The sequence below is a fragment of the Strix aluco genome, chromosome 10 (assembly GCF_031877795.1).
Source record: "Strix aluco isolate bStrAlu1 chromosome 10, bStrAlu1.hap1, whole genome shotgun sequence".
In the NCBI taxonomy this organism is placed as follows: Eukaryota; Metazoa; Chordata; class Aves; order Strigiformes; family Strigidae; genus Strix; species Strix aluco.
The window spans coordinates 27,626,590-27,638,952 of NC_133940.1; the positions used below are offsets into that span (position 1 = coordinate 27,626,590).

The 12,363-nt window shown below is 49.0% G+C and overlaps 2 protein-coding genes across 8 annotated transcripts in view; one reads left to right on the forward strand and one right to left on the reverse strand.

The window, feature by feature from the left end:
* Positions 1-12,363, reverse strand: part of KIF4A (kinesin family member 4A) — a 30,541-nt gene that overhangs the window by 14,798 nt on the left and 3,380 nt on the right. Inside the window, exons 1-10 of one of the 4 annotated variants that reach the window (XM_074834852.1) lie at positions 6,619-6,665; positions 6,211-6,344; positions 5,985-6,099; positions 5,160-5,350; positions 4,777-4,869; positions 3,425-3,591; positions 3,086-3,180; positions 2,761-2,880; positions 1,402-1,577; positions 347-408 (exon numbers count right to left, since the gene is read on the reverse strand). In XM_074834852.1, the coding sequence (XP_074690953.1) occupies positions 347-408; positions 1,402-1,577; positions 2,761-2,880; positions 3,086-3,180; positions 3,425-3,591; positions 4,777-4,869; positions 5,160-5,350; positions 5,985-6,099; positions 6,211-6,333 (1,142 nt within the window). In that variant the 5' untranslated portion in view covers positions 6,334-6,344; positions 6,619-6,665. Of the gene's footprint in view, positions 1-346; positions 409-1,401; positions 1,578-2,760; positions 2,881-3,085; positions 3,181-3,424; positions 3,592-4,776; positions 4,870-5,159; positions 5,351-5,984; positions 6,100-6,210; positions 6,666-12,363 lie in introns of those variants that run through there. The other 3 variants (XM_074834850.1, XM_074834849.1, XM_074834853.1) reach the window with 3 other exon arrangements.
* PDZD11 (PDZ domain containing 11) lies at positions 6,750-9,988 on the forward strand. 4 transcript variants are annotated; one of them, XM_074834855.1, is made up of 6 exons: positions 6,750-6,870; positions 6,977-7,060; positions 7,569-7,625; positions 7,918-8,016; positions 8,139-8,199; positions 8,996-9,988. In XM_074834855.1, exons 1-6 carry the CDS (start codon positions 6,784-6,786, stop codon positions 9,028-9,030), a joined length of 423 nt encoding a protein of 140 aa, XP_074690956.1. In that variant the 5' UTR covers positions 6,750-6,783; the 3' UTR covers positions 9,031-9,988. The 4 variants fall into 4 exon arrangements, with proteins under 4 accessions (XP_074690956.1, XP_074690955.1, XP_074690959.1 ...); XM_074834854.1 differs by lacking the exon at positions 8,139-8,199; XM_074834858.1 differs by lacking the exon at positions 6,977-7,060 and having other exon boundaries at positions 6,751-6,870.

Genomic DNA, 12,363 nt, shown 5'->3' on the forward strand with positions numbered 1-12,363 from the left:
TGGAGGTGCCCTACATTTAGAGGTAGAAGAGAGGAGGAAAAAGGGATAGCTAAGTCTGAGAAACAGATACTTAGGAGACATTGCCTAGTTCCTCTCATATTTTCTACAATGGATTGTTGAAATCTTAAGGGGTTTGCTACAAAACTAAATGACCCATACATGCATGGAATGCCAGTAAGCATGACAAAAAGAACAAAAAGGAGAAAAAATTGTCCAGATCCTATTAGAAAACAACCAGCTTGCTCTACCCTCACTTTACAGCACTGTCTAGAGCAAAGGAGATCTAGAGCCTTTGCTGGTGTGTGATGGCCATCGGTTACATCAAACATTAATCTACAAAGCTTACTTGATAGACACTGGGAGGGTCCCTCCATGGGCCTGCAGCAGTAACACCTGTAGCTGTTGTACCTAGAAAGACAAACAATTGCTAGTTGCAAACCTCTCCCATATAGTAAATAGATGGTTGAAGGAACACGGTTAAGATTTAGTCTTAAGAGTCACCTGTCAACTGTCCTTTTACCATTGCCTGTGGAAATACTGTAGCAACCTGATCTGTTTCAAGTCATTTACTCCTAAAAAAAAGCTACTTTGTCAGGAACGCTCAGATGGGAGCATGCTACGTCACCCCCAGAGAGCAGACACACTGCTCTGGGCAGGCTGTCGGAGGCTTTGCTGGTCCAAAGGGCAGGTCTCCCGCTTTGCTGAATCAATGCTCTGTTGCTACATGAGATAAAGAGTCGGATAACTTGCCTTCCCAAGCTGCTTGAATACGTGACTTGAATTTACAGTGCATTAATAAACATTCACTAGGCTCTGGTGAACACTCCCATGCAGTAAGTGATCCATTGTGGAACAAGATCACTGAGTTTTTCTGGGGAGAGGTAGCATGACACTGTAGCATAGACACACAGTCAAGCAGGCACAGTAAACCTGGTTAACTCGCATTGGTAGACAAGCCCTTAGGCACTTCCAGCTTCGGGTTTAACTAATTTTAGTTTATGCAACTGATTTCCCTCTGAAGCTGCCCACACAGGAACATTCTCCACTCCCCACTCTGTGTTGGACACAGGCAGGTGATGTCAGCGAGGCAACCAGCACTGTATTTCTGATTTTGCCTGTAGCCTAACGGCCAGGCGATGATTTGTTCGGCAGAAGGGACATGTCAATCACAATAACACTACTATTTCTCTACGGCATTGAATAGTTGCTGTAGAATTACAAGAAATATTCACGTATTCCCTTTACAGCACTTATACAGCCATCTCAAGAGCCGGAAAAACACATACTAAATATTTTTTGCACATTTTGTGTGGCTAGGCACCCTGTCTCTGCTTGCTGTTCACTGAGCTTAGTACCAAAAGCACAGATTGACTCCTCTCACATGAAGGAAGCACCCAATACCTGCTGCTTTAGATGATGCAACTCAGCTGCCTGGGGATCAAGGTTGACAATTGGTTTATTTTTTATTTTTCTTGCTCTGTCAGCATAACGCAAAGTATTTAGAGTTTCTTCTAGATTGGAGTCCGCTGGGCTTACACAGGCAATCATGAGAGTGTGGCTGTTACCACCCAGAGAATCTGCGAAGGAAAACGAGGCATAATCAAAGCTCAGACAGAGCAAGAATGACCAGTAACGTATCATCACTAAGATATCTGAGACCGCACGAGTGCGGCTCCATACTACACCTTGAAGATATCCCGCTGTGGTTTTGTGTCATTGTCACCTCCTTTCTCCTCTGCCCCAGTCAGTACTAAACTAAAGCGCTTTTTTGAAAGCCAAAGTCCCAAAAGTTACATCTCAACTCTACGCACCAAGGATTTCACATCAGAAGCCCCAGTAATATTGTTGTTCTGTTAAGCAATTTCTGTAATTGATGCAATTTCTGTATGCTGTTTCTGGCATAGTTTTTAGGTTTTCCCCTCCCTTCTCCCGCACAATAATACTCAAGACCTCCATGGATATCCAGACATCAGAATTCACATCTGATCTTCCAATTTAAAGAATTAGTGGCTAAGAACATTATTTGTTCCGATCGTCAAGCTGCATGGCATTTTATCCTTTGGTTTTACACTAACACATATTGGATACTTAAAACCTTTTAATCAGAAAAGGGCCCCACATCCAGCTCTGCATAATCCAGTGTCTTTTTATTCAATACTTTCAGATACGGAAGATACTGAAGACTAACTTTTTCTACCAAATTATTTAACTACCAAAAAAATCCCAGTAAATTGCATTAAAACAGCTATGCTCACATTAAGGGCTAACTTAGATAAAATGTATTAAAAGACCATTGCAACTATTGAAAAATAAGTACCACAAATACCATCAGATATTCAGACTAAGAAAACAAAACAAATATGAAGCGCACAGTGAAGGCACAGAGAGCTTGAGCTTCTGCTTGTGACATCCTCCAGTAAGGAGCTATAATTAGGGTGTAATAATAGATGTCTGCTTCCAGACTTATCTTCCTTCTCCCCACCAAAAAATTGCACTGAATTTGTCTAGTTTTCTCCTATCACATAGAAACCACAAAAGAGCAGGACTTCTAAATGAATCCATCTCAATGCATCTGCAACCTAAAAATAAGAGTACAGAAGCGGTCTAGCTTCAGTGAGAAGAGGAATGAAACCACTAAATGCACTCCCTCTGTCAACAGCAGCTACCGCTTTGAACTGTGGATGTATGGCTGAGGGCTTTTCTGATACTTTGTCATTTACAGCGCATCTGTAGATTTAGGCTTTATCACCCGTCTCTTACCCTGCAGCAGTCTTGTTAACTTTGAGTCTCTGTAGGGGACAAAGCCACCCTTTTTATTTTCATCCCCAAGAGCACTAATTACGTTCCCCAGGCAGAGGAGACCTCTGTTGATGTTGATGCCTGCATACAAACAGATAACAGTGAGTACAGCCACCTCAATAGCTAGGAACTGGTTATTTCTGTCCTTATAAAAAAATTTAAGGTTAAAAAAAAGCACATTATAAGGGTTAATTAAAGACTTGCTTTGCTTTTCCCAACAAGGACTCAATTGATTAACTCAAAAGCGATAAGAAACCCAAGCTATACCAGTCCTTTTCCTACAGACCTTCTTTTAGTCTGTCTCCCTCAGCCTTGGTCTTCTTTTGCCTCTCAGAGCCAGCAAGATCAACCAGGTGTAGCTTGGAGTGATAACTGCTGTTCCTGTGGCAGAAATAAACTATTTTACTCTCTCAAATAAACATGCAGTTAGGAAAGGAGCAGTCAGTGGTTACTACAGATGAGTTACTGGGCTGAAAGATATACTTCATATCAGAGACAGCCAGATAAAGGACTGCCTCAGGAGTAGCAGCTGAGTTCATCCCCGACCAAGAATGACAGGACTATGAAATTTTGAGGAAGCCTGACCCCTAAAAGCTGCCAGGAGTGGCTGCACGATCACACTTACTTGTCATTTTTCTTTTTCTGATCAATGCAAATGGTGAAGATGGCATGGGACCGTGAGGACTGGGAGTTCATTGCCGTGGAGGCCACCGTTCTGGAGTTGTTCCCTTGCTCTAGGCAGGAGACAGTATCTTGGGCACAGGTGACGTTTCTTTCTGTTAACCCTATAATCTGTATCCAGGAAGAAAGCATCATTTATCCTCTCCCACTTCACCCTGACATACATCAGAGAAATTATCTTCCGTCTTAGACTACAGCAAAGTGAAGGCTCTATGTAAATACGCACTCACAGGAATCAGAGTCTCACTTCAAGCCAGAGGCTTGGTATGGATTCCCCCAGCAAAAATCTGTTCTGAATTTCCTATCAGTAACGTTAAGTTGCATCTCCTCTCCCTCATCCTTTCCCTACATGCACGCACTGAGTTCCTCAGTGCCTGCTTGAGCTGATGGGATGGAGACAGGGCTCCTCAGTACTCTGTGTGGAAATCCCCGTAGCCAAGCTGGGAGCTGAAAGTTGGGCTGGTCACAGGCAGAGAAAGGGCAAACTGGCTGAAGGGGGTGGGGTATTTGTGTGAACAGAGCGGAGGGGAGGCAGGTATTAAGGGCATAAAGGACAGAGGGCACCGAGTAGGAAGGACTGATTGTGCTTCTTGGCAAGTTTGTGCTTTCCCTGAAGGGCCAATGCCACTATAACACATGGATGAGTCACACCCTGGTACTTTAGAGATGACAGCGAGCAGCACAAGATTACACCCAACAGAACCATTAATGGATGAAAGCTACAGGTGTCATCACACCTAAACTGTGCGTATGACAACCAACAACCCACCCACCACTGCGAACTGAAACCGTACGAATGAAGCATGACCGATGGATGGAAGTTGAACTATAAAACAGAGCAAGCAGCAGCACGCAGTTTTTCGGCACTACACTATAAGCACACATCTGTACAAAACTGCTAAGGAAATAACTTGGGCACTTAAAATAATTCCCCACAGGATCCCTTTGTGGCGTGCTACTTCAACCAAACTGACAAGTACAATTGCAACAGAGTTTGAAATTTGGTGAAGGGACCCAAAGTACAACATTCTCAGATATTCACCTAAATCAGCCTTCAGAACAAGTCAGAGTAGGACTTGCAAGTGGCTTTGTCATGAATGTCTGAACCTGTTGGTGTTATTCTGAGTAAACTTAAGGATCCTCAACAGCTCAATTTTGAGAGGAATGAGTAGTCGTGATGATTTCATATGCACTAATAGAAAGCAGTGCTCCAGGAGTCAAACAGTTGTTTCACCAAAACATTCATCCCTAGCCACGTCACCCTCTTATGTACTTATATCTAACAGGGCAACAGACCTTTATGCCTTCTTTTGGATCCTCCCGTATACTGATTTGAGAAGACCGTTCTTTTGATGGGCACAGCAGGTCGAGAATATCCTCATTGTAGATCTGAAAGCATCAGGACAGCAGTTCAGAGTTAGCAGCCTTGCAAGAGAACAATTCGCATGAAGATGGACAGTTATGATGAAATTGTGGCAAACTTTGCATGACATTCTACTCATTTTACCTTTAGAGGAAGATACCCAGGACTCAGAATCCCGTTCCTGACAAGACCTTATGTAGTCTTCAGTTCTGATTTAATAAAAATACCTACTACTTGAAGGAGGTGGCCTCATTAAAGCTCACTTTCTCTCTAATTCATAACTTTACAATAGTTTGCAACTCAAAACAACTTTTACCTCTAGATAAGAAACTTTGAGGATGAATTCCCAATCCTGCCTTTGCTCCTTCTCCTTGAATAGCAGTTTGATTACTCGAGGGATGACCCCCACGCTAGGCTCATGCTCTTGATTGGCAGTGTAGGTACCTCCCATAGAATACGTTTTTCCAGATCCTGTCTGTCCATAGGCCAAGACAGTAGCATTATACCCTGGGGGAACAAAGGGCGTCTGGATCAGACAGTCATGCGGGAACCAGAAGAAACTCTGATGAACAAAGCTACATTCTAGTAAAAGCATCCTTCCAGAAAAGCATTGCCCCTCACTGTTTACACAATATTTATGCGCAGTTAGTAACATCAAGGGAGAAAAAGTCAATGAAGAGCTCCCCAAAGCACAGATAAAATTATTATTCGAGCTCTCTTAAGACTGTGCTGTTGCTTCACCAGAGCTAATCATAGAAACAGTATAAGTCCTCTGCCATCCTAGCTCCACTGTAGCATCACTAACAGCTTCTGGGATGGGATGCTTATCAATTCATCGTATTACTCTTGATAAAATTCTCTTGCCTTACACAAATAGCTTCAGGAACCAAAATGACCCAAAGAACACACACAAGTCACTTTGTTAACCCTGTGGAGTACAACGGGTTGTAAACAGGTAAGATTTAGCACATCTCACTAGAGGCTGGAGTCAGTATCTAGATAGCACTGGGTTTTATTTTCTGAGAAGATCAAAGAAAAAGCGAGTCAGAAGGGAGAATTAAACTGCCCCTTCCTCCACACAGCTAAGCCCACCAAAACCCCCAGTATGTTAAAGCAGAGCTCGACCTCAGTTACCACAAACCTTTGAAGATGCCTCGTATGAGAGGGCTGACAGCTGTGTTGAAGACTTCCTCTTGCTCAACAGAAGGGTCGAACACGTAGTCGTAAGTGAACGACTTATCGTTACCTACCACCACCTGCGGAGGAGACAGACAGGGCTGACTACGCCGCATCCCGGCAGCACACCCCGGGGCGGGGTTGGGGGAAAGCACTGCGGACCCCCGGGCGCAGGGGGCTGTCTCCCTTACTTGCGGCTCCCCCGGGACGAAGGACAGGCACATCTGGCAGCCTTCGCTGGTCTCCTTCGGCACCAAGGGCCGGCAGCGCAACGCCACCCGCACCGGGATCACCTTATCATCTTCCCTCACCATTTTCAGTCACCCTGCGGAGGAGCGGAGCCGGCTGAGACCTCGCAGGAGCAGCGCCCGCTGGGAGGTAGCGCTCCGGCAGGGCCCAGCACTGCGGCCCACCACCCCCACCTGGCACCCCGAGGCTTAGGCCAGGTCTAGGCCACTACCGACGTCCAGGCGGGCCGCGCCCAGCGGCAGACCAAGCCCTGCGGTCTCCCCGCGACACCCAGCCGAGGGGAGAAGCGCAGCGACCCGCCAAGCCCGGCAGCGGCTCTACCTCGACCCGACCGCCCCGGTGGGACCCACCTAAAGCTGCCGCTGCCCGCTGTAATGGCGGCGCCGTAACCGCCAACATTCAAACCGAGGTCACGCGCCGCAACCGGCCAATCGCGACGCGGGGCCGGGGCGCGCGGCGAGGGGCGGGGCGGGGCGCGGCGCGGCACGTCCGTCCCCTCAGGCGGCCGCGGCAAGATGGAGGCCCGGTTACCTTACGATGATTTCCCGGTGGTTTTCCTGCCGCCTTACGAGAGCCCGCCCGCCTGGGTGCCGCCACATGAGGTGAGGGGACCGCGGGAGGGTGTCGGGGGGCCGCGGCCCCGGCGGGGGTGGGGGGTGTGCGGCGGGTACCAGTGCCTGACGGCCGGCGGCGCGTTGCCGTTTGCAGAGGGTGTATCACCCCGACTACAACAGCGAGCTCACCCAGTTCCTGCCCCGCACCATCGTCCTCAAGAAGCCGCCCGGGGCGCAGGTGAGACCCCCCGTTTAACCCCTCTGCGGCCGGACAGGTGCCGCCGCGCAGCCCCCGCGGGGAGGTGCAGGCCCTGCCCGGTCGTTCCCTCGGTGTGGCGTTTCCCGTGGTTTGATTCACGGCTGCCCTTCCTAAGGCTTTTCCTCACAAAAATCAGTTGTTGCAGAGGCCGAGCTGTGGGATGATGATAATCCTCGTAGCAAGGGGGAGGTCGGGCAGGTTGCGGGCACTTTCCTCATCCAGGGACACGGGTGGGGGAAAGGGGAAGGGCCGTGCCGCAGAGGGAGCAGAAAGCTTCGTGGGTGAGGCGGAGAGAAGTACAATTATCTCGGGATGTGGAGCTGCTAAAGCACAGGGAGCCCCGCGGGTGTTGGAGGTGAGATCGCCACGGAGGTTGGCAGGGAGGGACGGGCCGAACGCTGAGGCACCAACACCGGAGACGGGAGCAGCGGGAAGGACCCTTGGGCTGAAGCGGGTGACAGCATTTCACTGCCGGTGTCTCTCACAGCTGGGCTTCAACATCCGGGGAGGAAAAGCCTCGCAGCTGGGGATCTTCATCTCTAAGGTGTGTCTGTCCTTCTGCCATTTTATCTGTTTTGTCTGTTCCCTTGGGTGTTGCTGAGCCAGCTGGGCGTGCAGGGAGACTGTCCCATGCCTTATACGCGTCTCCGAACTCACGGCTGTAATTTACCACGCGCCAAGCCGCAATCAGACAGTCCTGCACCATTTCCTGAGCCCTCCCCAGCCCAGGGGGTGTTGCTGGTGCGCTCCCCATTCTCCCCAGTGCCGTGGGGAGGGAGCCGCGGCGCTGGCCGTGCCGAGTGTCACTGCTGCCGACTCTGTTCTTCCCTCTGCAGGTGATCCCCGACTCGGATGCGCACAGGGCTGGGCTGCAGGAAGGGGATCAGGTGCTCTCGGTGAACGATGTGGATTTCCAGGACATCGAGCACAGCAAGGTGAGCGCAGAAATCTGTGCATGCACCGTCTCCTTTCAGCCTCTCAGCTGGCGGCACTATGTAAGCGGTGCATTCCTCCTTCCTGTCCAGCCTGGTTGCTGAGCAACTCTTTCTGCTTTCAGGCCGTGGAGATCCTGAAGACGGCCCGTGAAATCACCATGCGTGTGCGTTACTTCCCCTACAGTGAGTGCCTGCTAGCTCCCGAGTCCAGTCATGCAGCAGCGTTTCTCCTTGGAGAAAAGGAGAAAAGTCCCTGCTGATTCCACCCGAGTTTAGCTGTTACAAATCTAAGGCCTCAGACAGTATTAAGCCTGCAGGTTGGGAAGAACACTGGGCTTTGATCTGGAGACCAGGACAGGTACCAAGTCTAAACAGCAAGGACTGGCTTCAGCTGCCCACGTAGAAAAACTTGTAGAGCAGGGCTTAGTGACACAGCGCTAAAAGATGGGATGATTGTGGAGTGGAAGTGTTAACTTTACGAGCTGCAGAAGCAGCTACTTATCCTTGAATGACACAGGAATTGGTTCTGTCACTAGTGGATCTATGCTGATACTTGTGGTTTTAATCCTTAAGGATGTTTAAATTCTGACTGAGGGAAAAAACTATTAATGCTCAGTTTCTGCACCCATAAAGTTCATAGATAGAAGGGGGGGGGAAAAATAGAGGTCAAGTCAAGCCAAACAAGGATTCCTGATAAAATGGAAACCAACCCTTATGTGAAGAAGGAAAATATGGAGCAGGGGAAGAGAGGACTTTAAACAAACTTTTGTTCTAAATGCCCTGAAATAACCTGAAAAGACTGGCTGGAGTGCAAATATGCTGTTGTAAAGGCAGCTGCTACCCAAGAGGGCAGCGCACGCTGCCTCTACTTGAGTATAAACAGAATCTATGTTTTCCTTTAACATTTTGGCTAATTCCCCCTTGCCATCAGTGAGTGCCTCTCCTGCTCTTTCAGCCGTGCCTTCTCTTTCCCTTCCAGATTACCAGAGGCAGAAGGAAAGAACTGTTCACTAGTAGGCAGCCATCTGTTGCGTCTCCAGGGCGGCTGCCCTGCAAAACACTCTCCACTCTCTTCCTCAACATCCGAGATGACACATGAAGTTTCAGCTGTCGCTGGAGCCACAGCTGTCCTGTTGGCTGCACAGGCATCAGCTCTGCTTCCCAACGGAGTCTTAATTTAGCTGGAAGATGGATGGGAATTTAGTCTGTACTCCTGGAACTGGGTGTTGAAACAAGCTGATGTGGAAGCGGGCAACTTCTCCGGCAAGACTGTGCTTCTCTTCTAGTAGGACTTAATTTAAAGGAGTTGCTCTGCGGGTTGTTGGTAGGATGTAAGGCCGAGAGGGTCAAAGCATGGCCTTTGTCCTCCGAGAGATCAACCTGTTCGCTTCTCCGGTGATGTGAAATTGTTCCCTTCTCCACTGTCCTACCTCTGCTCTACACTGCTGCGTTTGCTTGGGACTCGAGGAACAGAAGTAAAATCCACTCAAACTCAGCACACATCTCTAGCTGCACTAATCTGCCAAGGCACGTTTGTACCTCTTTGCTCAACGACCCCCCCGAAATGGGACTGAGACGCCCGGAGCAGGTTTGTGAAGGGCTGTGGGGACACCTGGCCAGGTCCTCTTGGGGGTGGTGCTTGCATGGTTGAGGGTTTTGCTCGCTGAACCTGCTGCCTTACCTTGGTACAGCCCCGTCCCTGCCACGTGCTCCCAGCACAGCTCCCCGCTGCTTTGAGGCCAACTTCTCCCCTTTGCTTTTTCTCCGAGAAAGAGGAGGAAACCTGTTGTGCCCTGTGCTGGGAGAAAACATGCTCATTACCGGCAAAAGTGGGTGCAAATGCATGGTGGTGTCACATTGTAAACGGCATCAGGACAGCCCTTGCTCTGGCCTTCTGTGCGGTGTTTCCCACTTATCTGTAATAACTGAAGTAATAAAACAACTACAGCAACCAGAATTCATCTTATTCCCACTCAGGAAGTGGAGGGTTGTTCATTACTGCCCGAGGAGGTGCTGGGTGGACAGCTGGGACAGGGTTTGTCTCCCCTTGCTCTTGCAGCGGGACCTGCACGAGGTGCAGCTTCGGTTTAAGGGTGTTTTGCCCCTGATTGTGGTGGAAATCGGCCCTTGATTAGCCCAGAGTGGTGTTTCGGCGCTGCCAGGAGTAAGAGCTGCCATGGAGGATTTTGTCTGCGGTGGCAACTTGCTGGAGATGGCCAAGAGCAGGAGCCCTGGCACAGCTTCAGCACTGCCAGCCGGGCCGCTTGTAACCCAACTGCTGGGCAGAAAGCCAGCATAAAATACACTAGAAAAAAGACTTCTGCTCAGAATAAAAAAATTAGCTTTTCTACCAGGGAAATAGACATCCTGGAAGGCCCACTGTAACGCCCTGAGAAGGTAAAAGAGCTTTTCTATGGAGACAGGCCTCTGTGTCCTGTGGGACATTCGCCACTCCAGTCTCCCAGCATTTACGTGTTCCTCAGGGAAGGAGGATGCTCGGGTTGCAGCGAGGCAAGGTATCAATGCTCCCTCTTCCCTTCCCCCCTCCCCGTTGTGCTTGGACATGCCGGGGTGAAGGTTCAGTGGCTGGTCCCTGGCCCCAGAGCTGACTCTGTGCTCTGCCTGCTGGAAAACAGCACTGGCACGCACACCTTTCCACAGGGGACTGCAAATACAACCTCAGCGTTCCATCTTAATCCTGCTTCAGAGCGCAGGAGCTCCCGGAACATCTCCCCTGCCGGCAGCTTCCTCCCTGTCATTACACAGAGGTAATTAGCAGGGTGCCTTCGCAGCCACCGTCACGCTGGCCCCGTGACTGCCTGTGGGCTAACAGGAAAGTGTGGATTCTTCCCCAAAACACATTCCTGTCTTGGGTATCTGAACTGCCAAACCAGTGCTAGGGTTTATACTGGTCATCAGAGCCCGTTTTATCCTCTGGAACTGGAGGGACGAACGGGTAGTTGCTGATTCTGTCACCAAAATAGGGAATAAAACTCCTTAATGCTGGGTTTCGTGTTAACAAGCAGGCATTACTTTATTTGGCCAGGGACATGAGGGAATTGTTCCACCTAATGTGTCCGCCATATGTTGCCTCAGCCAAAGCCTGTATCACTCTTGTTACATGTGTATTAAATTTCCCAGAACTAATTATCATATCTTCATAGTCATTACGTGTGGGGCTTGGGTCTCTGAGGGGCTTCCATGGGGTCTTTGGTGGTCTTTTAGAAGAGGAACTTTTCTTGAGCTTTGTTTGAACCTTTGAATTCTCCTTCCTTATATGGTACAGCCTTGGTCGTTAGTTCTGTTTGTTACAGTCCTTGATTACTCATCTAGTTCCAAGGAGTTTTCTTAAGTACCTTCCAAGATATGGTTTTGCTGAAATGGCACAAACTGTCCTTGCTGATTAAATTAGTAATTATCTTTCAACAATTCCTGCTGGGAAAATAACAGGCCCAACACCACTGGATTTTTTTAGCGACTTGCAAGAGAGGCCAAGAGTCAGGAGCACTGGAGCAGCTTTAGTCTGTCAATGAGTAACTCCCTGGCCGAATGTAAGGAACTGAAGGAATGAATGCCTCAAACACTCACTGACACAGAAAATCTCAAGGACGTTAGTCTAATGAATTTAGTCTCAGTTTAGTTTAAGATTACTCTAAGGAACGCCGCCCAAGGAAGCGGGAGTGTATCGAAGGATGCACGTCCCCACTCTCTTGCGGTTGTATCCCCAAACTCCTTAGATAAGCCTCAAAGGGGGGAAACTGGACTGAGTGAAACCAAACATTTCTCATCAAGCCCAAGTACTGCTAATCACTGGGGTAATCCCAGTACTTTGTGGCTCTGCTGTGTAAACTTGACACCATGCAGGCCTTGCCAACGACTTCATCATTGAAGAGGTGATCAGGACTGATAAGAGGTGAGCATTTCTGCCCCAGAAGCCGGATGATTGCTCAAGAAGCAAGAAGTCAGCAAAAATCTGTGACAACTGGAGGAGAAATAAAGGCGATGGGGAGATAGCGACCACGACTCAATCTGACGAGAGGGCTGGTGCACCCAACTCCCCCTCAGTGCACGCGCAGAACCCCCGCTCCACCTTCTCCTCGTCTCTCATGGAAATGAGTTCGTGGAATACTGCCTCTCCTCGTCTAGTATGCAAATCAGCTGGTAAGATGAACTTAAAAGGCAACAGAAAACATTGCTGGGTGTGCACCCACCACCCAATATCACCAGACCTGAGACAATGCTGGATCCAGGGGTGGTGACTGGATTTCTTTGACTCTCTCTCTCCTTTCCTTTTCTTTCCTTTCTTTTTTTTCTGATATATAAGAGACCGCATCGCTTACTACCCTT

Excerpts from the sequence above, each read along its gene's own strand:
- PDZD11 (XM_074834854.1), top strand. The coding sequence starts at position 6,784 with ATGGAGGCCCGGTTACCTTACGATGATTTCCCGGTGGTTTTCCTGCCG. Across the intron at positions 6,871-6,976 it reads CCTGGGTGCCGCCACATGAG|AGGGTGTATCACCCCGACTA; the intron begins GTGAGGGGACCG and ends TGCCGTTTGCAG. Across the intron at positions 7,061-7,568 it reads AGAAGCCGCCCGGGGCGCAG|CTGGGCTTCAACATCCGGGG; the intron begins GTGAGACCCCCC and ends TGTCTCTCACAG.